General features: G+C 45.8%; 1 protein-coding gene across 1 annotated transcript in view; it reads left to right on the forward strand.

The window, feature by feature from the left end:
* LOC119358737 (protein ROOT HAIR DEFECTIVE 3-like) overlaps positions 1 to 16490 on the forward strand; it is a 25192-nt gene extending 8702 nt beyond the window's left edge. Inside the window, exons 9-18 of the mRNA XM_037625169.1 lie at positions 77 to 127; positions 1560 to 1694; positions 1782 to 1838; positions 2111 to 2193; positions 3888 to 3966; positions 5034 to 5208; positions 5294 to 5391; positions 6099 to 6462; positions 15196 to 15264; positions 16120 to 16490. Of these exons, the coding sequence (XP_037481066.1) occupies positions 77 to 127; positions 1560 to 1694; positions 1782 to 1838; positions 2111 to 2193; positions 3888 to 3966; positions 5034 to 5208; positions 5294 to 5391; positions 6099 to 6462; positions 15196 to 15264; positions 16120 to 16235 (1227 nt within the window). The 3' untranslated portion in view covers positions 16236 to 16490. The remainder of the gene's footprint in view (positions 1 to 76; positions 128 to 1559; positions 1695 to 1781; positions 1839 to 2110; positions 2194 to 3887; positions 3967 to 5033; positions 5209 to 5293; positions 5392 to 6098; positions 6463 to 15195; positions 15265 to 16119) is intronic.
* The last annotated feature ends 7568 nt before the right edge of the window (positions 16491 to 24058 follow it).

Raw genomic sequence — 24058 nt, forward strand, 5'->3', positions numbered from 1 at the left:
CCCGCGAAAATAGTAGAGATACAAAAAATTAAGCATATGAAGAAACTAATTTCCTTGTATTTGATATCATGTTTAGATAAATGTTGTTGCATTACCACAGAAGAACTCGGAGGATTTTCAAAAAGAGGTCAGTTAAATAAGTCACACATATCTAGAATTAAGGATTTTTCCATATTTCCAATAATTTTTATATGAAATATTTTGCCAGAGTAACCCACAAAAATAAAGGTAAGTAGAGTCTATTGTGTACATAAGAGCATCTCCAGCAGATGACTTAAAAGTCTATAATACCTAAAATTTGTGCAATTTTCCATGCCCATATCATGTTCCTATAGAGGGTGCCATGATAGAAAGTTTTTGCGGTATGCATTCGCCCTAGGGCGAGCCGACATGTCAGTGACTCCAGATGCTCCAGATCTTCCTCTAGCACCACTTCCTCCTCATCATCATCGTAACACCCATGCCACAGCCACCGGTTCCTAGCTGTTACCCACAGACCAATACTAGTCTTTCCTGTGCACTTTATTAATTCTCACTCATGCACACCTAGGAACAACTTCTCGGTCGTTCACCCATCCTCAGATTACCATAGGCCAAACACGCTTAACCTATAGGTTCTTTTGTGATGAGCTGCCATAAAAGAAGGTGCACCTTGTAGTCACATACACCCCACCTAAAGGATCCGACATCCTCGTCGGCCCAGCAGGAACATTACCTCTTGGCACACGTTTGTGCATCCAGTGCCATGACGGGCCACATGTGCCATGCGCCACATGCACGCACCCCTAACCCACACATGTCCATGTAACAGCGAGGGTCGGCTCTAATACCATTCTGTAACGCCCGGCCACAGGCACCGGTTCATGGCTGTTACTCCTGACTTCCACATGCTAGACTGGCCTCACAGACCAATAGTAGTCTTCCATATGTGCACTTAGTCCTCACTCGTGCGCTCCGGGGAACAACTTCCCGGTCGGTCACCCATCCTCAAATTACCCCAGGCCAAGCATGCTTAACATGGAGGTAATTTGGAGATGGGCTTCTAGAAAAGAAGGTGCACCTTATTGATATGAGTAGTCTATCAATCCTATTAACCCCGGATGTCACCATCCTCCCTCGGGTTCAAAATTTCTAGCATATCATCAATCATGGCTAGTTTCGAGGAACTTCCTACCGCCTCCGATTTCCCATTCACCAACATCTGACTTGCTTTAGACACACTCGAGTTTGCAGTTTCACTCACCATCATGGTCGTGGAGATAGGTCCACGTCCGGCTTGCACCACAGGCTGTAGATATAGATCACCGGAGTTCATCCCATAGGAACTGAGTGCAAATCCTAGTCAGAGTAGATCTTTTTTTTAGAATCCCGCATCACTGCCCGAAGTAGAGAAACCCTCAAGACTAAGAGGAAGAGTCTTATATATTTCTCTAGTACGCACATAAATTATTTACTCAACGTTAATAGTATATCTTGGAGACCGTGCCATTATTAAAAATGGCATCTATTTTTCAACGGAAGGGCCTCATATTAAGAAACATTTCTTTTTGACCATTCAGGTTACATCATTGAGAAAGCTTCTTTTGAAGTTTACCAGAAATGCTAAAGTTCCGGCCTCAAGCTTCTCAATCAGTTCGAAACTGTTGTGGGATCAAATTAAGCAAAACAAGAAACTTGACATTCCGTCCCATATGGTATTGCACATTGCATATCATTATGGACAGTTAGGAAACACCAATCAGTGTGTTTTGTTGACCTCCCTTTAATTTTAATGTAATCAGGTGTTACTTGCTACATTATACTGTCAACAAACAGTGGAAGCATGCATGGGACAATTTGTAAGTATGGGCTGTAACCTCATCTTTTATAATTAATGATTCTCTCTTATCCCTGCAAAGAAAAAGTTGGAGATGGTGTTAGCTCGTTTAGGTCCTCATCACAAAAAGTTGGGCATATTCTTTCTGCCAAACACAACCTCATTATGACATAGCCAAATAAACGAACATGGGGCCTCTGTGCATCTATTTTTCAAATCTAAGAAAGTACATTTTTGCTATATGCATTAATCTACCATTGCTTATATCCTTTGTCGATTGATTTCCTTGTCAAGAATGATGATCTTCTGAAAGCCGAAGAAACTCCACAAGGTTTCATAGAAGTGTCAAACACACTTTTGGACAGCATTATAAACCAGTAAGTATTTGATCGTCCTCTCTTATGTAAACATACTTTTTGTGAGGAAAAAACAGGGTCCAGTGCTTCTAGCAGCACTACACCCTTTTGCTTGTCCAACAGTACTATTCAAGGTATAACAATATAAGATGCCCAATTAAACTCATATGTAGAAGCAAACAAAGTAAACAGTAAGCCATAGTGAATCGTGGTTAAATGGTGTTATAATACTAGTGCAGATTAGGACAAAAATAATAATGCATGGTATGCTCAGGAAAAAAATGTAGGCATATATCCGATGATGGAAGAATCCAGAAGCTCATATAGTATTGGCAAAGGAAACTAAAGTAAATTATAGAAAAGAAGACATACCAGAATATACCTTCTGATCATCGATGCAAGAACAAGAGTTGTCCCACAAATGATACCAAGAGGGGCCAACCTCCAAGGAGATATACAACTCACATCATGGTCACTAGATTCAAATAGTGTACACCATGTACCAAGAAATGCTCTCCATGACAACACCTTCAAAATGGGCCGCTGCCAGAACATCTTCGTCGCTAAGTAGATCCATTGGAAATAGCTTGGGGTTTCACCCAGTTGACTAGTTGAGTATGCACCAGAAAGCTCCTGAAAAGCCACCCAAGGCATCATCTCCACATTGAACCAATGAAGGACTGATCGCTACTCTGAATCAACATTCACCACTGGTTGGCCATGTAGCTTGGATGAGCCAGACCAAATGCCCAAGGCTGGACAATCCCACAAATAGCGGTCTCGCTAAAGAAGTCACACCTTTAGCCTATTGGTTGCGTGCCATTTTCCAAAACAACTGGTTGGCCAGCATCTGTATATGGGTAGGCGGCCACGGAAACCCAAAATGCTGGTCTAGACGTGGACTGAATGGCCAGTGTCAAACCTATCAGCTCTGGGTAGGCCACCTCAACCGATAGCCATAATCTAGTATAGCCATTAGCCGTTAGTAGGACTTGATGGTGTTGTCTTTTCTGATTAGACCTGACAAGGATACCGTATCAGTGACATGTTCTGTTGACCCAACAGCGATGTGGCGTTGGCGATGCCCAGTGCTGTACTAGTATGGACGGGGAGTGGAAAGGACAGATTTGAGCGGAATGATCCTACAGATACGTAATTTGCAGGAACTAGCTTATACATATGGGGAGCCAACTAGCACTGACACTGCATGGATTAACTGCTTGCCAGCAGGGTCAGCGCTCCTCAGTCCAGAGCAAGAGGGCAAAGGGTCCTCTCCGGCAGCAGGTTGCTGGTGATGGTGTGACGAAGTCCAGTGGTTTCTTCCAGGTAGCATGTGTCCACTTGTTGTCGACGTCCTTGCTTGCGCCTTGTGGTGGTCCGGACTCTCTTGTGCTTCTTCTTGACGGCTTGCTGGAGAGTGGAGATTCATAGTAGTGCACTTGTGGAGCTTGTTAGCGTGCTCGACTAGTTTTGTCATGTATTACTTTGATCAGCGTGTATGAGGATTTCCTCAACATCATGTATCGGTTGGCCGTGTGGCTTTATTTATAAAGCGGGGCAAAAGCCCGTTTCAAGGTTCAACTGCTCACCCATGCTCATTGGATGGCCTAAGTCTCGCGAACACTTTCTATCGCTGCAGGCGCCTTAACTCACCACCCAAATGTCTCCTCCAAACTTAGTGTTGCTTGTTTTGAGTTTCCACATGTTTGTTTCAGGTATAACCGAGAGACTGAATTGTATGATGCAGTCGTAAGGGACAGGGAATGTCAGAAGATGGTAAAGAAAGTAAAGAAGGTAAGCCAGACTTAAAGCATGAGATTAATTGTAATATTTCAGTATCACTTAATAAAGCTCATGAGTTCCAGAAAAACAACTAGACATATACTCCATCTGTTCAATAACATAATGCATTCTAGCATTTCAAAATTGCCAAATTATTAGTGCTTTATCGGATCCAAATGTAATTTTCTCCTCATTAAAATTCTAGGCCATGATTAGCTCTCTCTTTTTCTGCACAGTTCCACATATCCAGGAGTTGTGAATGGGAAATAAATCCATCTTATTCCCAGTGCACTTTTGCACATAAATCTAACAGTCTTAATTGACATTGTGAAGATTTTTTTTTCAATATATTGTGAAATGGAGGTCATCTTTTGCGCTCCCTCTATCCAGATATGTAGGGTCTAATTCGTATTTTGAGAAATACTTTGAATGTTAACAAGATCAATACTACATGAGATGTACGCCACAAAACTATATATACCATTGAAGTGATATTTGAAAGGAGTTTTTGATGGTATAATTTTTATTGTAAGTATCTCATATAGTACTGATCCTGTTGACGGTCAAAGTAACTCTCGAAACACGAATTAGTACCTATATATCCAGATGGAGGGAGTACTCTTTTGTGCTTGCATGACGAAAACTACATCCTGATGAACATCTAGGTTTCTATAACTACACAAGCTATGAACAAATACCGCAATTGTACATTCCGAAAGAGAAAGAGTACAACCATTTTAAGATAGCCGCCACTAAGCAAAAGTTTTGTACTCCGGAATGAATAATTTAAACATTCACTATAGCACAATAGAATTAGTAGCATTCTCCCGAATGCACCGTATCAAATTGCATTAGTTTAATTACTTAGACGCGATTTATATATAATCTTCTTGCAAAAAGATGATTTTTTTAAATGCCTGCAAAGTTTCTTCTAGTCAAAGGAAATCGTACAGAACACCATAATATGTACTTTTATTCATATAATTCTTATTCTATTACATTTGGCAGAGATATTTTTCTTTATCATATGTAGTGTTGGCTAAGACATTGAGTTTTGGTACTAATTTACAATCATACAGATCTTTACGGGACATTATCGGGAACTGATTAAGAAGATTCAAGAAGAAACTTCAGAACGGTTCAAACATGAATTTGTCAGGGAGCTGGAAAATATGGAAAAAACTCATGACGTCGAAAACTATGATTATCAGAAAGTGCAGTCATGCATAGAGAAATTCACCAACTTGTGTGAAGGTTACTTCAGAATATGACAAACTGTTACATTTTCTTGTGCAATCTTATTATGAATGTTCTAACTGCGTGATTGAATTGTTTACAGATTTGAAGGTATTTGATCCGGAGTATTTTCACAAATGTTGTGCGGACCTCCAAATAAAGTTGACTTCGTATACTAGTTTTCACATTTCATCATTAATGGTAGGTTTGCTCGGCTCATTTGATAAATTTGGTGCGCTTGTTGGATAATTAAACTTTGTGATATTATCTGGGCAGACTTATCCCAGAAGATTATTTTTAGTTAGTTTTTTAGAGGTTTTAGTTAGTTTTTCTAAACAGGAAACCAAATTAACATTGACATATATAATGTGACAGAAATTTTTATATAGTGGGCGGTCATTCTAATATATAGGGCATTCAATGCGTATACGATTCGGAATTAATATCTTGTATAGAAACACACCATGTGTTTGTATATGTATCAGGAAGACAATTGTAGATCATCATCTGGAAAAAAAAATGGAAAACAATAGTAGATAAAACCATTTCCAATGTAGTACTACGTTTGAAATACCATAACTTAGCTAGTCACTTCAAAATAGCTTGGAATACCTTTTTAGCGAAAATCTATTTCAAGAGTTGATTTTTTCATGGACAAGAGCGAGCCCAGTTTTTTGGAGTTTGTTGTTAGCCTGATTGTCTCCTATTAGCCTTCCGCTTGGCTTTTGAATTGAGAAATAAACTTTGTATTATCAATGAATGAATGTAATTGACAAGAGTGGACAAGTGTTTTTCCTAAAAAATGGTTTCATGCCCAAATATTATATATGCTTTGTATTATCAATAAATGAATGTAATCGATATTGCAATATAATGTTTGACATCATGTTTTTCTTTGCATATGATAGGAGGAACGTGCAAGGAAAGAAAAGAAAGAAAAAGAAAGATTGTTTACGAAACTTGACAAGAGGATGGAAGAGAAGCAGCGCCTGGAAGAGGAAATGCAGCGGGAAAAGGAAAAACATAGCAGGGAGAAGGAGGAGTGGGAACAAAGGGTGCATATGCTTCAGCAGGAAAGACCTAGCAGGGAAAAGATGGCCGAGATGGAACTCAAAATGCAGATGCTCGAACTGGAAAAACAAAAGAGGAAGGCGGAGTTTGAAATTGGAGGAGAGGTGATTAAAAACATGCTACAAATACAAAGAGAGCGCACCATAAGATCAGGGCAGGCACATCCAGCGCAGTCTTCGTCTGCTGGTCTGATCTTTTCAAGTAAGTTTTCAGTTCCGAGGACGAAATCTTTTTCTAAGGAGGGTAGGATGCAACAACCCGTAATTTAATTATTATTAATTAGCCTCATAATTAGAAACAAAGAAGGTCATTTAACTGAAAAGTAGCACATCTCAGATTATACAACAAATGCATTTGCTCAACTAAATACTTTCTTCATGCATCTTCAATGTGTACAATAATGCCAACTGTATAACAAGACCACATCAAATAGAACCAACACAAGGTTTATATTAGAGTTGAACTACCTACAATCCGACACATATGAGACACAGGTTGACCACCACCGGGATTTGCACAATAGATTAGTAGTCAACTAGTTAAAAGTGGTTTAGGCATGGGCTGGAACTCCTGGCCAACCTAAAGACTCCAAAAATCATTCACGGTGAAATAGAGATCGATGGGCAGCCATAACCAACCAAGAGAAAGGGTTGCTACTTGTTAGGTATTAGATGGTGGGAGTAGAGCAATCAGGCTAAAGATCTACTCGTATCCACACTCTCCTCCCAAGTAGCTCGACCAGCTTGTCTTTCTCCTATAGCATTGAACTCTCTACCCACAAGCCGCAAAGATCAAAGAGCAATAAGTGTAGATGGTATAAGCCATCATCACTGAACCTCCAACTCCACCGCGCGATCCCAAACGGACGTCCGTTTTGTCTGGATTCTGTCCGTTTGGGTAGGGCAATGGGGTCGTGTCCGGGCCTGTCCTGGGATGCGGTGGCCGTGCGCCCAGCGCGCGGCCGCATCTGTTTGCCCCATCTTGTCTGCCTCCATTTTAAAAAGAGAGCAAGGTTTGAAATGCCAAGCCCTAGTTCAGGCCAGCGGCCCTAATTCACACCGGCAATAGAGCCCGCGGCCTACACGTCCATCGCCGGCAACACAGCTGGCGGCCGGCAACACAGTCAGCCTCCAAAATGAATAGTTGTCCTCGCCGGCAACACAGCCGGCCTCCAAAATGAATGTTTTTCTCACCGGCACACAGCCAACGGCCCAGCGGGCGGGCAGTACCCATGCCAGCCTCCAAAAAGAACGGCCACGGCCGATCGGACGACCTAGTTCAGGCCGTCGGTGTCGAACATCTCCTTCTGCCTGGCCTCGAAACAGCTCCTCGTCTTCTCGCTCATCTTGGACAAGTTCTCGCTCATGATCGCAAGGGCCACCTCCTTTGCTTTGGTTGCGGCATTGGTGACCTCGATGTCGAGCTGCCTCTACCTGGCCGAGACATTGGCGGCCTCAATGTCGAGCTGCCTTTGCCAAGACGCCTCCTCCATGTCGATCTTCCTCCTCTTGGCTGCCTCCTCCATCTCAAGCTTCTTCCTTTGAAGCTCTAGGTATTGCTTCATTTGCTCATCCTTGCTTTGCCGCTTCTTCTCGTCCCTCACATCCTTTTGAGACATCATGCCATGCAAAGTCTCATGCAAGGCCATGGATGAGGCATCACGCATGTCGTCCACCTTGGAGTTGGTCTTGCCCCTCGGCCTCTTCAACGCCTCGTCATCTCCACCTCCAGCGAACTTGGTCGTCTTCTTGCCTCTCTTCCTTTGAAGTTCACGGTATTGATCCTTGAACTCAGGGAAATTGTTGATGATCATCCAACAATGCGTAAGAGTGAATGGCTTGTCATTGTGCCGGGCCTTGAAAGCTTCCAAAGATTGAAATGCCTACACCACATGATCAACAAGAATTGGACATGCAAACATATACAAGGTCGAAGTCTCATGGCCGTAGCAAGGAAAGGACTAGGATGAGGAGAGCATACCATGTCCCCAACGCCGAGAGCACTCACGGGCATGCTTCAACGCTCTCAAACATCTCTTTTTAGATGAACAACCACCTCTTTTGAATGGAGGTGATGCCATGGTTGCTTGTAATTTGGTAGGGCTCAAACATCTTCCTTTCATGGAAAGATTTGTGGACTCTCGTCCAAAAAACAAGGCCCTTTTGTTGCGCGCCCGTCCTCGGATCTTGGCTAATCTTCATCCAACATTGGCAAATCAACTTGTCCTCCTCTAGTGTATATGAACTAGTGAGAATGCTCTTCCTCCTCTTTTGTGCTTTCGCTCTTTGGGTGAGCTCATCGATGAACAATGGCTCGCCACCAATATCAATGTCATTACCTTCTTCTTCATCACCATCAACTTCGCAATAGATGTCATTGTCTTCATGCCATGAGTCACCATGGTCGTAGTCAGCACGGTCGTCGGCCTCCGCATCGGCAACGTACTGGGCGCGGCCATCCTGACTTTGGGTCTCGTCGGGGTCGTAAGCACGGCCCTGCGCACCCTCGTAGATCACATCCTCCATGAACTGGTTGTAGAAGGGGTCGTCGACCGGTGGCGTTGGTGTTGGCATTCCGTCGAACAAGACGCTGGGGGCTGGCATGGTGCCCGTGAACGGTGGCCATGCTTGCTTTCTTTGCATCTCGACGGACGGCCGGCCGCCGCAGCTGGACCTAGGCGTGACGTTGAGGTCAATCACCCCAACGTCCGGCGACCCCGAGAAACGGGTCTGGGTGTCGTGCCTTGGCGGGGAAAGTCGTGCGACATAGGCGTAGTCCGTGACGTTGGCGACTGGCAGTGCGGAGGCCGGGCAACTGACGAGCCAGTGCTCGCCAGGCCGACGGCCGCTATAGGGAAACCAGCCGGACGGCACATGCCAAGCATGAGGAGGGCGTGCTCTTAGTTTACGATGTCCTGCTTCTCGTGGACCGCGGCCTTGCGTTGCGCGGTCTCCATCGCATCGCGCTCGGCGGCGAAGTTGGCCGCGGCGGCATTGACCTTGACGACCGCCCTCCGGCTCCACCTCTTCGCCGATTCCGCGTCCAACTTGGCGATCTCCTCCGGCGTGCACTCCGACCGCGGCTTTCTTGGCGCCTTGGCCACCTTCTTCTTCACCTTTCCGGGCGAGTCGACGGCCAGGCCGCCAGAATTCGGCTGGGTGTCGGCTATGGATGGGGGAGGGGCGTGGGAGGGTTTGAGGGAAATGGTGGCAAATGGGGCGGGCGGGGGGTTTTGCTTTGTGCCACCGACAGGCGGGCTAGGGAAGGACAAGCGCACGCGTCCCGCCCGTCGGCGCGCTGTCCATTTCACCCCAAAATTGGCGCAAACTTGGGCCGGGGATGGATCGAAAGCGGACAGAAAATGAACAAAAGTCTGTTTGCTCCCGCGCGCTGGGCCGTCTGGTTTGTCCCTTTTACCCCAAAAGAACAGGGCCGGACAGGATGGGGTCGCGCGGTGGAGTTGGCCTAGGGGCAGGCAGGAGCTGTTGGCCCAACCGGAACTTCATTGGCGATCGTGGGAGCATCCTCGGGGAGAGGAGCGAGGCAGGGGAGCAAGCGAGAGGAGTGAAAATATCTGGCTACTCACTGCTCGTGAGCGTTCCATTCATCTCTATATGCAGTACAAAGAATAAAGAAACTACCTACAGGGGCTACCTGCTCCCTGACTACCATCAACTCCCTCATGCAGCAGGGACAGAGATCCACCTACTACCTACTCTACGTATGGGCAGTTGATAATGCCACATACTAGAGACAAACAACCTGTGTCTAGATAGGACATAGGCCTACAGAGCGGGCCACCCCATGTGTGTGACAGGGTCAACACATGGGTCCTATGGGAGATAGGGTTAGACCCACCATTCCCTCCCTCAACCCTGTTGAACTGGTTGGAAGGCGATGATCCCGATCTTGTCGTGCAGCTCCTGGAACCGAACACGTCAAAGAGACTTTGTAAGGGTATCCGTCCTCTGCTCATCAGTCCTGATGAACACCATCACCACTGTGGACTACTCGAGCAGTCATGTATGAAGTGATAGCGGCGATCAATGTGATTGCTGCGGTCATGAGACACTGGGTTCTTGCAAAGGGAAATCGCCGATTTTTTGTCAAGACGAGTGCAAGTGTGTCCTCTTGATTCAACATCTCACCGAGAAGACGAGCCAGCCCTATCCTATTTCATGCCGTTGTAGCTGCCGGAAGGTACCCCGCCTCACACGAAGAAGTGGCGACAACCTTCTGCCTCATCGATTGCCAGCTAACTGGAGAGATCCCGAGGAAGAACAACACGCCTGAGTTCCTCTTCCTGGAGTCCACATCACCAGTGTGGTCAGAGTCGTTGTAGCCCACCAGGTTCTCGCCATCACCACGGGGAAACACGCATCCGTGCGTGAGCATGCCTATTATGTACTGTAGCATGTGCTTGTGATAGCCGCGAGATGATCATTGGGTGGAGCCTCTATGAACCTCCTCAAGAACCTGACGGCGAACAAGATGTCCTGCCGGGTGTGCACGAGATACCTCAGGCTCAATCGCGCTAAAGTAGAATGTTGCATCCACCGGCTTCTCGGGGCTCTCCTTGCTGAGATTGCGTCGTGCCTCGATCGGGGAGTGCACGACGTGGTAGTACACCATGCATGCTCGCTCGACCAGCTTGCCTGTGTAGGCCACTTGAATGATCGTGGTGCGACCATGCTCCTGGTTCACCTCCAGCCTGAGGTAGTACCGGAGCATCCCAAGGTCACTCATGCTGATGAGACGCTTCATCTCCTCCTTGAAGTGTTGCACATCTTCCTCGGCGCCTGTGATGAACAGGTCATCGACATAGATGCCGACGATGAGCATCGTACTCATGGTCCCTCATGAGTACACACCGTGCTTAGAGGCGTTGTAGGAGACGCCGAGAGATGCTAAGGTTGCATCCAACTTGGCGTTCCATGCTCTCGGGGCTTGCCAGAGACCATAGAGGGCCTTGTGTACGTAGCTTGTACATGCCCTCCTTGTACTTGCTAGAGACGACGCCTGGCAGCGAGGCAAAACCTCCTCATCGAGGTCGGCATTGAGGAACGCCGACTTGACATCCTTGTGGTGCACCTCCCAGCCCCGGTGAGCCGCCAGGGCAAGGATCAGTCGCATGGACTCAAGCCTTGCCATAGGAGTGTAGACCTTCTCAAAGTCCAATCCCACGCGTTGCACATAACCTTTTGCGACAAGGTGCACCTTGTGCTTAACAGTGGCCCTGTGCTCATCCTTTTCACCATGAACACCAACTTGAGCCCGATGGCTCGATGACTCGTAGGCAGCGTCATGAGTGTCCGAAGAGTCTTTTTGTTGATTGACGATAGTTCATCCAGCATCTCCTGGCTTCAGCAGGCCTCTAGTTTGGCCTCTGTGAACGTGGTCGGCTCCTCGCCGGCCATCTGATGCAATACCTCTTAGTTGTCGTGTTTCTCGGGCAGGTTCGTTGGTCCCGTAGGCTTGTCGAGAAGATCACAAAGGTGGTGGTACCTGTGTGGGGAGCCAATGCTATCATCGACGTCAAATAGGCTTCAGCTGTGCCGGTGGCAAAGTTGGAAACTGACAGGGCATAACCTCGCTCATGAGAGGGATGCTCAGGGGCACTGCATCAGTGGTCGATGTTCCTGGGGTCAATGTTCCCGGGGTCACAATTCCCTTGTTCACAGTTCTCGGGGTCGTAGTGCCCGGGTTCACACTTCCTTGGGTCGCAATTGCCTGGGACGCTATGCCAAATGTCAGACTGCCACGGGTCATTCTTCCTAGGGTCGTAGTGCCGGACATCGCACTTGTTGGGGTCGCTTTTCTCGGGGTCCTCGAGTACGCCGGGTGCTCCACGACGAAGGATCTGCTCGCTGGTGCCTTCCTCGGTTCCTCCTAGCACCAGCGTGCATCCTCGTTGATGACGACGTCGCGCGAGACGTGCACGTGCTTTGAGACGCGGCCATACATCTTGTACGCCTTCGAGCCCGTCTTGTAGCCGATGAACACCATTGGCGTGCTCCTATCATCGTGCTTCTTCAGCTGTGGGTGTGCTATCTTGGCGTTCCCAACACAGCCAAAGGTTTGGAGGACGCGTACATCGGGCTTACTCCGGTTCCACGCCTCACAAGGCGTCTTGCCGTTGCTGCTCCTCATGAAGGAGCGGTTGATGATGAAGAGGGCCATGAGCACGGCCTCCCCCAATACGTGCTCGACACCTACTTTGCCTTGAGCATGCAGTGTGCCATTCTGAGCACCATCTTGTTTCTCCGCTCAACGACACCGTTCTACGACGACGAGTATGGGGTTATAAGGTGACGCTGCCTCCTTGCATGGTGCAGTGCTCGTAGAAGGTGGCCGATGTGAACTCGGCACCACGGTTGATGTGCAACACGCGCAGCTTGTGGCGACACTCTACCTTTGTTGCTGGCTATCATATGACAACGGTCGCCCTGCCTCATCCTTGGATGTGAGGAGCACCGACCACATGAACCTACTATAGTCGTCGACGAGCAGTAGGATGTAGCGACGACTACCTGGCGTTGCCAGGATGATCGGACCACATAGAGGTCACGGTGGACTAGCTCCAGTTGCTTCTTTGCCTGGTACCTTGCTTTCTCCGGGAAGGGCAGGTGGCACTGCTTCCGGACAAGGCACACATCGCACAGCTTGTCAGCGTGCTTGATGTGCGGCAACCCGCGCATGAGGTTGCCGTGTGCCATCTTTCGCAGCCCATGAAAGTGCTGGTGCCCGAGACGAGAATGCCAATGTCAAGCGTCGGAGACATGGCCCATGATGAGGCACATGGGGTGGAAAGGGCCAAAAGAATGCTTGTAGAAGCGATTTGGTGCTCGGGTTACCCTGATAAGCAATCAGCTACACTGGTCACGCACGGTGAGCATCCCACGGCGAATCACGATGTAGTACCAGCACTCGTTGGGCTGGCCGACCCTCACGACGCTGCTCTTGAGCGCCAGGATGAAGAAGACATCTGTGCTTTTGGATGTCTACCACCGAGCCGTCAGCGAACCGCACCTTCCCGAAGATCGAGCGGTCAAGCTCCGCGAAGGTGTTGACCAAACTAGTCATGTGGTTTGTGGTGCCGGTGTTGAGGAACCAAACCACGCCACGCTTGTCACCTTTGTGCGTGGCTGTGCTTACAGTTCTCTCCTCATTGAGGAAGACGTGGCCGCACACGCACACCGTTGTTAGGGAGCCATCCCCGCGTACTCGTTAGACCGTGAGCACACAGTGTCCGGGTGTGGCCGACCTGAGTCGCCATGCGCTCCTGCACAGACTCGATGGTCATGAGCATCATGGTCGATCAGGGGGTGGCTCACCAGAAGTGTCGTTTCCTCTTGTACAGACTTGATGGGTCTCGACCTTGTCAGGGCTGAGGTCAAAACGGCATGCGTTGTCGGGGATGTGGTTGCCGGGGCGTGGCTATCCCATGGCCATCTCTTCATCGCCTCCCAGTCGTTAGGCCCGGAGCACGTCATGGTCGGGGAGTGGCCTACCTTGGTCGGGGCGGGGCCTGCTGGAGAGGTCAGTGCCTCCTGCACGGACTCGATGGTTGCCAGCTCCATGGTCGCTGGAGGCGCTATGCCCTCCTGCACGGTCTCGATGGTGACCGGCACCGTGGTCGCTGAAGTCGTTGTGCCCTCCTGTACAGTCTCGGCGCACGCCATCTTCATCTCAGGGCCAGAATCATACACACAACGGCTGGACTAAGCACTCAACTAGGCCACGGTGGAAGAGATGAACACAGAGACGAACACAAGAAAGGTTTTGCGACACCTTGAACTGCGTCTTTTCTGAACTTTCTTTTATTCAGAGAGCAGAGCAATTCTCAACCGACTGTCCGATAAAATCATCCACGATCCTTTTATTCATGGTTTTAAATAGCGCGCTATAGCTTCACTATAGCACTCAATAGCTTTTACAAAAGGTCCTGTGCTAAGCTAAGGGACATTGATCCAAACACATGAACAAACATTTTAAATAGCACGCTATAGCACTACTCTATAGCGTTTAGATGAGGTCCGCCATTAAGGGACATAGCCCGCTATTTAAAACTATGCTTCTATCATGCGCCCACGTGACCAGATTCGTGGCCAACCACTAAACACACTGACCCGCTAATCTTGCCCCAACGTAAACATGGTACGTTTCTAGGACTACAACAGGAAAACGACTGGGCCTGGAAACACTACTTTCTGAACCAAGTGTACTAACTTATTTGACAGAACTAGTAACCTGAAACGCAACTGAAAGAAACTGAAAATACATGCAGCATGAGACTTGAATTCAACACGTTGTTGGCTTCCTGTGAAATGCTAATTAGTAGGTGCTAGTAGTACAGAACTACTCCTAGGAGGGAGAGAGAGAGAGAGAGAGAGAGAGAGAGAGAGAGAGAGAGACTTAGCGTAACATGATATAACACGTGCACTCCGCCTCTTTGATTCAAAGCATTTTGGAGGATTGAAATCCTTAGAAATATTTCGTATGTATGTTGTTTGATTGGTAGGACTTAATCCTATAGTATTTTTTTGCCAAGTATTCCTTTATTCTACTTTTATTAGGATTAGCATCCACTCAAACATCTATCAGAAAATCCTTTGTTTCTCCTCTTAAGCAATCAAACAAATCAAAATCATGTAGGATTCACATAGGCATGATATTCCAATCTTGTGTTTTTCCTATTCCTACATTTTTGGAATCCTGCCAATCAAAGAGGCCCTATAGTACCACTACTAATCAGCTAACTAGGTGACATCTAAATAATGTTAGCTTCTCACATACTAATATATATGTAATACATATCATCGGAATTTACAAACTAAAACTTGGTGACTGTAGGACTACCACCCTGAAACGATGTATTTTTATTTCTAGTTTATGTACTTGACTTAGTCTTGGTATACATTTGCCGAACTGCAGGAAATGGGCATGGATCGGAGCAGTGGAAAGAGAACTACATTGAGCCCGGGTTCATGTACGAGAACTCAGGCAAGCACTCCTTGGTCAAACTGAATAGAAGTATTTTCTATAGTAGCTATCATCAACATGCATAAAATGCTTTTGGAATAAATTTTGTGAGGACGGTGATTGCTGGTGAATATATGGGTTCAGCTGATGTATTTTATAATGATTTAGCGGGTAGAATGCACCCAGGATGGAATTGTTAGAAGGTGGGACCCTCTACATATGGCTATCATATAAGGATAAAGTCACTCTCACTTTTGTATTCGTGTGTTGAACTAAAATCATACAGACCAGAGACTTGTAGAATTAATGGAAGCAAAGCTTTTAACTGTCAAGTCATTGTACTATCAACATGGGTAAGTAGCACTAAGTTTGGTCACGGAATTCCCATGCTAATGTCGGATGGGTGCATTAGCAGTACGCTATTATATTTAAGCATATGTGGAATGTTGAGTTTTTGGATTGCCAAAACGTCTAGGGAACACCTAGCAGGGTGGAGATATAATTTACTCAATGGGGAAAAGCTCTAAACTATGACTAGGACTCGCCTACAAGGATTTGCGAGGACAATAAAAATCAGAATTAATGTGGGTAAAGTGATACAGCCTGCACAGTGCTAAACTAAATCATGATCACGCATTTCTCCTACATTGGAGGTTACAGAAGCCTATTAGTGGTTATATCTCTTGATGCTAGTTATTAGTAGCTTTCTGAATTGAATTGGATATTTTCTACAACAACTATATATTTGAAAAAAAAAGTGTTGAGTTGAGGTAGAACTTGATGATTGATGAAACAGTGCCATGAATATTTTCATTCTGTTATTAATGCTTATGGAGTACTTTGAACTCACTCTTGCTATTAATCCCTCCTTCATAGAGCAAAGCATACCTGAGAATTGGGGTGATAACTACAACTATGCGTGTAGTGGTGATGACTACAACTATGCAGATGGTGATACGTATGGCATGGAAGACACCTGGGGTGATTACTAAGCACGCCTCATGTAATATAAAGCTACGTAATTATGGTAGAAATAATTATGTAGCTTTATATTATTATCGCCTTCTATTTTGTATTGCTAGCTCGAAATCCATTGTTAAGAGATGTAATAATTGGCAAACTTGTGAAGCCTAATTGAGTTTTAGCCCTGCATGGCATGTTATTGTAATATTGTTAACCAGCTCTAGCTATTCCCAGTTGCAATCTCAGACATGGCTTACTATTTAACAAACAAATTTTGTTATCAATAATCCGAGGATCGTTGTCATTATCTAAGATAATAATGGCACGGGTTGCCACATGTGCGCTGAGAAACATTTTTGGATAAAATTAGAGGACACTATATGTTCGAATAAATCAAAGCCAACTTGGAGCTTCATGGTGGTCCAACGTCAGGATTTTCTGATAAAAATGCCACACTATATTATTAATGATTACTATACTTTAGAACCATGCTTGAGCCAAATATTTTTGGATTGGTGATGATTTTCACAAACGTTTCATATTTTAATTTTTTTTTTGACTTACGAGCATTTTTATGAGTATATAGAACACTGTAAATTAAAAAAAATGTGGTACTTGGACAGAACACAATCTGAGAAAACACACAAAATGTTGTTTTTGTAATGACGAGGAACCAATCCAACATTTTCTATACCACTATATAGTGTCACTACTGGAATCTGGGATTTCGCCGAGTTCTGCGGCTTCACCTAGTTCTTATTCATCGGGAGCTCGGCAGAGTTATGAGTAAATCGAGTTTGCTGATAATTGTACTTGGCAGTGACGCACAACTCGGCAAACTTCACTGTTTGCAAGAAACTCAGCAGCATTGCATATTCGCTGAGTTCTGCCGGAAATAAACTCGGCGGTGCCTGACAGGTGGACCCACAACTGTCAAGGCGACGGAGACGTGATGGCCGTCTACATTTGCCGGGTTTACACTAAAAGAAACTTGGCAATCATTTTGCCATTTTTTTCATTACGGAATTAGGGTCATGTGTATGCCGAGTACCCGTGGGAAAAAATCCGCAAATAACTGACAGGCGGGCCCATGGGAGACGTGGCAATGGCTATTCGACAGTTGGGCTTCGTATGCCGAGTTCGGATCTCATCAAAGGGATGACTCTTCGTCTATCCCGCCCTCATAAACGTCGGCACGTGCGACGGCCCGGCAACCGCAAAAAGCCCTCGCCCCGCCTTGTCTCCTCCTCCGCTGCACCCTCGTCGCCGCAACGCCTCCTCTCCTCCTCCACCACGGCGCCGCCTCTCCTCCTCCGCTGTTGCACCATGGATATGGCAGCATCCGCCGTTAGTTCAGCATCGGCCATGGGCGCCGCTGACAGCGTTGCCTCGGCCACGGGCGTCGCTACCATCACCGGCGTGGCCACGGGCGCCACCGGCCTCCCCCCTCCTCATCACACCAGCACTGGCGTCCGCATCCACATGGATGAGCGTGCGGTGTGAGTACTTGATCACCTTTCTGTCCTATTTTTTATTTTGATTAAATGCGTGCATGTTTATTTGTTAAATATATACGATATATGTAGCAAATGCTACTTAATTAGTAAAAAATTGTTAAAATGCTAGCTAGTTAGAAGCAAATTGTTTAATTACTAAAATAATTAAGTTGTCACGAACATTTTATTACATTTTATAAGCATTTTTTAAATTGTCTGAACATTTTTTTACATTGTATAATTATTTTTCAAATTTTCACAAAATTTTTTTTTAAGCATGGGAATATTTCTTTAAAGTATCACGTACAATTTTTTAATGGTACGAATTTTTTTCACATTACCCATACTTTTTTATATTATATAGATTTCTTTATAAAAATGCGCATATAATGTTTTCTTAAATGCAGAACATTTTTTCATTGTAACAAACATTTTTCTTGAAAGTTATCAACATATTTTAAAACTGCGCTTACAAGTTTTTTATACTATGTTAATATTTTTCAAATTCACAGTTTTAAATTTTTAAGTAAATTTAGTTTTTAATATATGTATTTATAGATTCTTTTGGAAAATATGAAAAAAAAAACCAAACAAATGGGAAAACAGAGGAGAAAAGCAACAAGCCTGTGCATGAACCTGGGCCGGGCCAACAGTCTCGCCCTTGAGGCTACGCTCCCATACAGCTCGCTAGAAGCGAGAAATACGTTCGCCCAGGATCGATCACCTCTCACCTAACGCTAATGATGCTCCTGGACCGCCGTTGGTTAGTTAATTGGGCGTGGAAAAGTGGCCCAGTTAATAAGATGGCTCAGATTTTTCCTGTGGAGTAGCAGCGCTTTAGGACAGTCGGCCCAGGAAATAAAATATGCTGCCGAAGCAGCAGATCTAACGCCCAAGATTGCCTAAATTATGCAATCGGACGGCCAGAAACAGCCAGGTCATGAGAGGGCTGGGATTTGGTTCAATTTTACTGTCCTACTAGAAGCAAAAGTGCACTTTGCTGCGCCGTCTTATACAGAAAACATTTTGATCAAATGGTTGCAGTTACTCTTATTCATTCAGAAACACAAATCCAATTACATAAGTATTTAAAACTTCAAACACCAATATCATGTATACAAACCTCACTGGTCAAGATTGTACTTCAAATGAAATAATAAAGACTTAAAATACTAAAAATGCACCCAATGCACCCTCTTATACAACATCAGTATTATACAATGGTTGTCCCATATAGGTCTTGCCTTTTGAAGGTCTTTAGCAGGCATAAAAAAAAGGAAGAGGCACAATAACATCTTCCAAGCTTTATCAATCTTATGGGATCCAAAATAAAGAAGCTCATTGCAAGAATTATATATCGAGTGTTACATCTGGAAAAATGTCAGGAGGCCCAAATATGCACACAGATCTAGTGGCATCATATTCACCTTGAATATGAACAATTTGTTTTATTTAAAACATATTGCAAGTGCTCATGACTTCAAACGAACAAAAGTAAACACGGCCTGCACTTTGCCTTTTAATGCACTCAAGCAATTCACCGAGGATGGATGTTTAGTTCCACAAAAGAATACACTGAAATAATGCCTATATGTATATTGTCAAATAACCTTTTACATATTTAACCCGATCTAATGATCCATGAGAAAATATATCATTATAGCACGAACATGCAAAACCGTGAAAATGGACAATATTAATCTATTGTGTCACATTTTGAGCGTCAAGCATTTCTGCAAAACACACACCATAATCAGCATGGTTTGAACTTATATCAAGAAACTAACATAACCAATTGTGAGCGAATGCTAACATTTGGAGTTGGGATAAAAACAATAACCGGAAAGTAGGTTCATGATTTTCCTGAGGGTACAAACCACACACTACAAAAAAATACACTTTCGTGATGATACGTGTTTGTCACAGTAGGTCGCGTTTTCTGTCATGCATGTACATCCATGACGATTTTATGACAGAATCAAGATAGTCATACCTATGCTGTCGTAGAAGTGTTCCATGACATTACCAAAATTATCATCACAGAAGTGTCCACTTCCATGACGATAAATCGCGCGTCACAGAAGTGCTTTCGTCAAGGGTGACCGACAGGTGGCATCCTATAACACCCTCGATGCGACTATAGCTCCCACGTGTCGAGGCACGACTTAGAGGCATAATCGCATTGAAGGCATATGTCGCAAGTCAGGTAATCATCATGAACATCCCATGTAATATAATAATAAAAAGGGATAACATAGTTGGCTTACACTCGCCACGTCACATCAGAGTACATAAATAACATACATCATCCAAACACTCATGGCCTGACTACAGCGCCAAAATAAAAGACAACCCAACAAGCGACATGGTCCCGATCACCCCAACTGGGCACCACTACTGATCATCAGGAAAAAAAACATAGTAACGCTGAGAATCCTCGTCGAACTCCCACTTGAGCTCGTACTCGTCACCTGGAGCGGAATCACCTGGACCTGCATCTGGAGTTATAGTATCTATGAGCCACAGGGACTCAGCAATCTCGCACCCTCGTGATCAAAACTATTTAAGCTAATAGGAAGGGGTAAGGCTAATATAAGTGGATCTGCAGCAAGCGACTAGCAGATATGATGGCTAACTTATACGCGAAAGAGAGCGAGAAGAGAAGGCAAAGCGCGAGCGAGAATCTAGAGGAACAACCTGCGCAAGCATTACTCCAACATTGTGTCCACTTCCCGGACTCCGCCGAGAAGGGGCCATCACGGTAACACACACGGTTGATTCATTTTTAATTAAGTTTAGTTCAAGTTATCTACAACCGGACATTAACAAATTCCCATCTGCCCATAACCGCGGGCACGGCTTTCGAAAGTTCAATCCCTGCAGGGGAGTCCCAACTTAGCCCATAACAAACTCTCACGGTCAACGATGGAATAGACCTCCACCCGAGACATTCCGATCAGACTCGGTATCCCGGTACAACAAGACATTTCGACAGGTAAAAACAAGACCAGCAACACCGCCCGAATGTGCCGACAAATCCCGATAGGAGCTGCACATATCTCGTTCTCAGGGCACACTCAGATGAGCAATCCGTACAACTAAAACCAAACCTCGAGTTTCCCCGAGGGGGCGCTGCACAGGGCTCTAGTTCAGACCAACACTCAGAGGAGCACTGGCCCGTGGGGGGCTAAAATAAAGATGACCCCCAGGCTCCGGAAACCCAAGGGAAAAGAGGTTAGGTGGCAAATGGTAAAACCAATGTTGGGCATTGCTGGAAAAGCTTTAATCAAGGCGAACTATCAAGGGGTTCCCATTATAGCCCAACCGTGTAAGGAACGCAAAAATCCGGGAACATAACACCGATATGACGGAAACTAGGGCGGCAAGAGCGGAACAAAACACTAGGCGAGAGGCCGAGCCTTCCACCCTTTACCAAGTATATAGATGCATTAAGATAACATAGCAATATAATGATATCCCAACAAGTAAATAAGTGTTCCAACAAGGAACGGCTCCAATCTTCACCTGCAACTAGCAACGCTATAAGAGGGGCTGAGCAAAGCGGTAACATAGCCAATCAATGGTTTGCTAGGACATGGTGGGTTAGAGGTTCAACATGGCAATTGGGAGGCTGACAAGAAAAAGGTAGGCATCGTAGCATTGGCATAGCGAGAGCGAAGCAAACTAGCATAGCAAAGATAGTAGTGATTTCAAGGGTATGATCATCTTGCCTGCAAAGTTGTCAGAGTTGACTGCATCCTCAAAAGCAAACTCAACGGGCTCCTCGTTAGCGAACTCGTCTCCCGGCTGTATCCAAAGAAGACAAATAATCAACAAGGATACAATCAACCACGTGCAAACTCCAACAATAAGATGCAATGATGATATGCTATGCGGCATGCGATGCGGGATGCAAAATGCAAGATATGACAGGAAATACATGAACCTGACCTCAACTTGGAAAACCAAGTGTGCCACTGGATAGAGGGGATGAAATCGCTTGAAAACGATATAAAGATCATTGGAATCGGAGTTACGGTTTGGAAATGGCAAGCGTTTTAATATATGACACCGGTCTGCGATTTACAGCAAGTAGGCATCTAAATGCAACGAAATGAACATGCTACATCCACCAAACATGACAACAAAAGACATAGCAGGGATGTACACAAGATGCTTAACAAAAGTCTAGCACTGAGCCACGGCCAATTCATCCATTAAGAGGTTCAAACAAGCATGGGAAAAACGCAAATGCAAAACAGATTTCAGACTTAGTGAAATTAACACTTGTCTGAAATTTCAGATCACGATGCTCTCTTCAGAGCAGCAAAACAACATGATACATGACCTTATTATGACAAGTAAGAGAATGTCTGGGAGCTACTCAACAAGCTTAACAAAAGTCCCAAAGTGACCTGGGGCCAAAAGAGATCACAAAATATACTAACAAGCACACAAACATAGCTAAAACACAATCAGTTTTCAGACTTAGTGAAAACTGAGACAAGCTGAAATATAACTCACGAAGGCATGTAAACGAGCTCGATGCACTCACTACGATGCAAGTCATGGCAAGGCAAGCATACATCCATTAAGAAGGCACAAAATGCTAGCTAGACATGGCAAGAACAATGGCATAGCAAGCACGGATCAACTACAATAACTCCGGCAAAATCGCAAACAAGTTGACGATCTGCCCAGATTTACCACGAAGCAAAAGTAGAGCTCGATTGACTCAAGCTAGGGGGCTCCAAATAAGCCAACAAAGAAATGGATGGATAGAGCATAACAAGATTAACAAAACTCCTTTACTTATCATCCTCAAAAGAGGCACGAATCACTAGGAATCAATATGAACATATGGCATCATGAACTAAATAATCCCAGACTTAGTGAAAACTACTAAGTCCCTGAAAACAGATTCACCGGGTGCCTCACTTTGCAAGCTTGCAATAAGCACCACACACACCCTAAAAATGCATGGGTTACACCTCTGGAAAGATAACAAGATGCGTAAAAAAACATATGAAGGACTCACGAGCATATCATGCACACAATAATCATGGCAAAAATGACAAAAGTCTAGGATGAGCTAGCAGATCTGGCAATTAACTCACGATGCCCTCTTCTAACAGTATTTTGGCCATCAAGATGACCTCAAATGAAAATGATGCAATGGAAATAAATGATGTACTCGTCGAGACGAACATTTTGATATATTATATGTCCAAAGAGGAGCTACGGATGCGGAGATATCACTGGTCAAAGTATGCATAAAAAACTAGGGTTAAAGACGAAAGTCAACCGAGAACTCAGATCCAGATTGGGATCTCGCGGGCACGGACTTCGAGGTTGACCGCGGGGCACTGTTCACGCCGGAGATCGGAAGCCGAGGTCACTGGACTTGGAGCTTCGCCGGATCCGGGCGGTGGAGCCGCTGGAGTGGAGCGGGAGGAGGACGGCGGGGCCGGCCGGAGTAGGGGAGGCGGGTCGCCGGACTTGCGGCGAACGGCGGTGAGGTGGTGGCGGCTCGACCACGGCGCTCGCGATGACAACTCCGGTCACCGGAGCCGGAAGGGGCGGCGGCGCGGCGAAGAGGCCTTGGGCGCGGGCAGGCGGCGGAGGGAGATGGGCTCGGGGGCCGGCTGCGGGCCTACGGGCCGGCGGCGAACCGGGGACTCGCAGCGCCACGTGGCGGCTCGCGGTTCGTCGCGGGGCGGCGGGTACGTGTCCGGCGCGGGCGGACAATGTCCGGCCGGCGCGAGGGGTTTTTTTTAGGGTTTCGGGGGGAGGAGTGGTCCGAAATTTGAGGGGTCTATTTATAGGCATAAGTGGAGTTAGGAGAGTCCAAATGAGGTGCGGTTTTCGGCCACGCGATCGTGATCGAACGCTCTAGGACATGGAGCAGATTTTGGTGGGTTTTGGGCCAACTTGGAGGGGTGTTAGGCTGCAACACACACGAGGCCTTTTCAGTCCCTCGGTTAACCGTTGGAGCATCAAACGAAGTCCAAATGGTATGAAACTTGACAGGCGGCCTATCGGTAGTAAACCAAGGCCGCATGGCAAGTCTCGGTCCAATCCGGAAATGTTTAATACCCACACACGAAAAAAGGTAGAAATGGCCACCGGAGGAGAACGAAGCGCCGGAATGCAAAACGGACAACGGGGAAAATGCTCGAATGCATGAGATGAACACGTATGCAAATGCAATGCACATGATGACATGATATGAGATGCATGAAAACGAGAACAACACACGGAGGCAAAGACCCGAACCCGAGAAATAAATATAACTTAACGCCGAAAACGGCAAGAGTTGGAGTACAATTGAGAAAGTTATATCTGGGGCGTTACAA

The sequence above is a fragment of the Triticum dicoccoides genome, chromosome 2A (genome assembly GCF_002162155.2).
Source record: "Triticum dicoccoides isolate Atlit2015 ecotype Zavitan chromosome 2A, WEW_v2.0, whole genome shotgun sequence".
Classification (NCBI taxonomy): Eukaryota; Viridiplantae; Streptophyta; class Magnoliopsida; order Poales; family Poaceae; genus Triticum; species Triticum dicoccoides.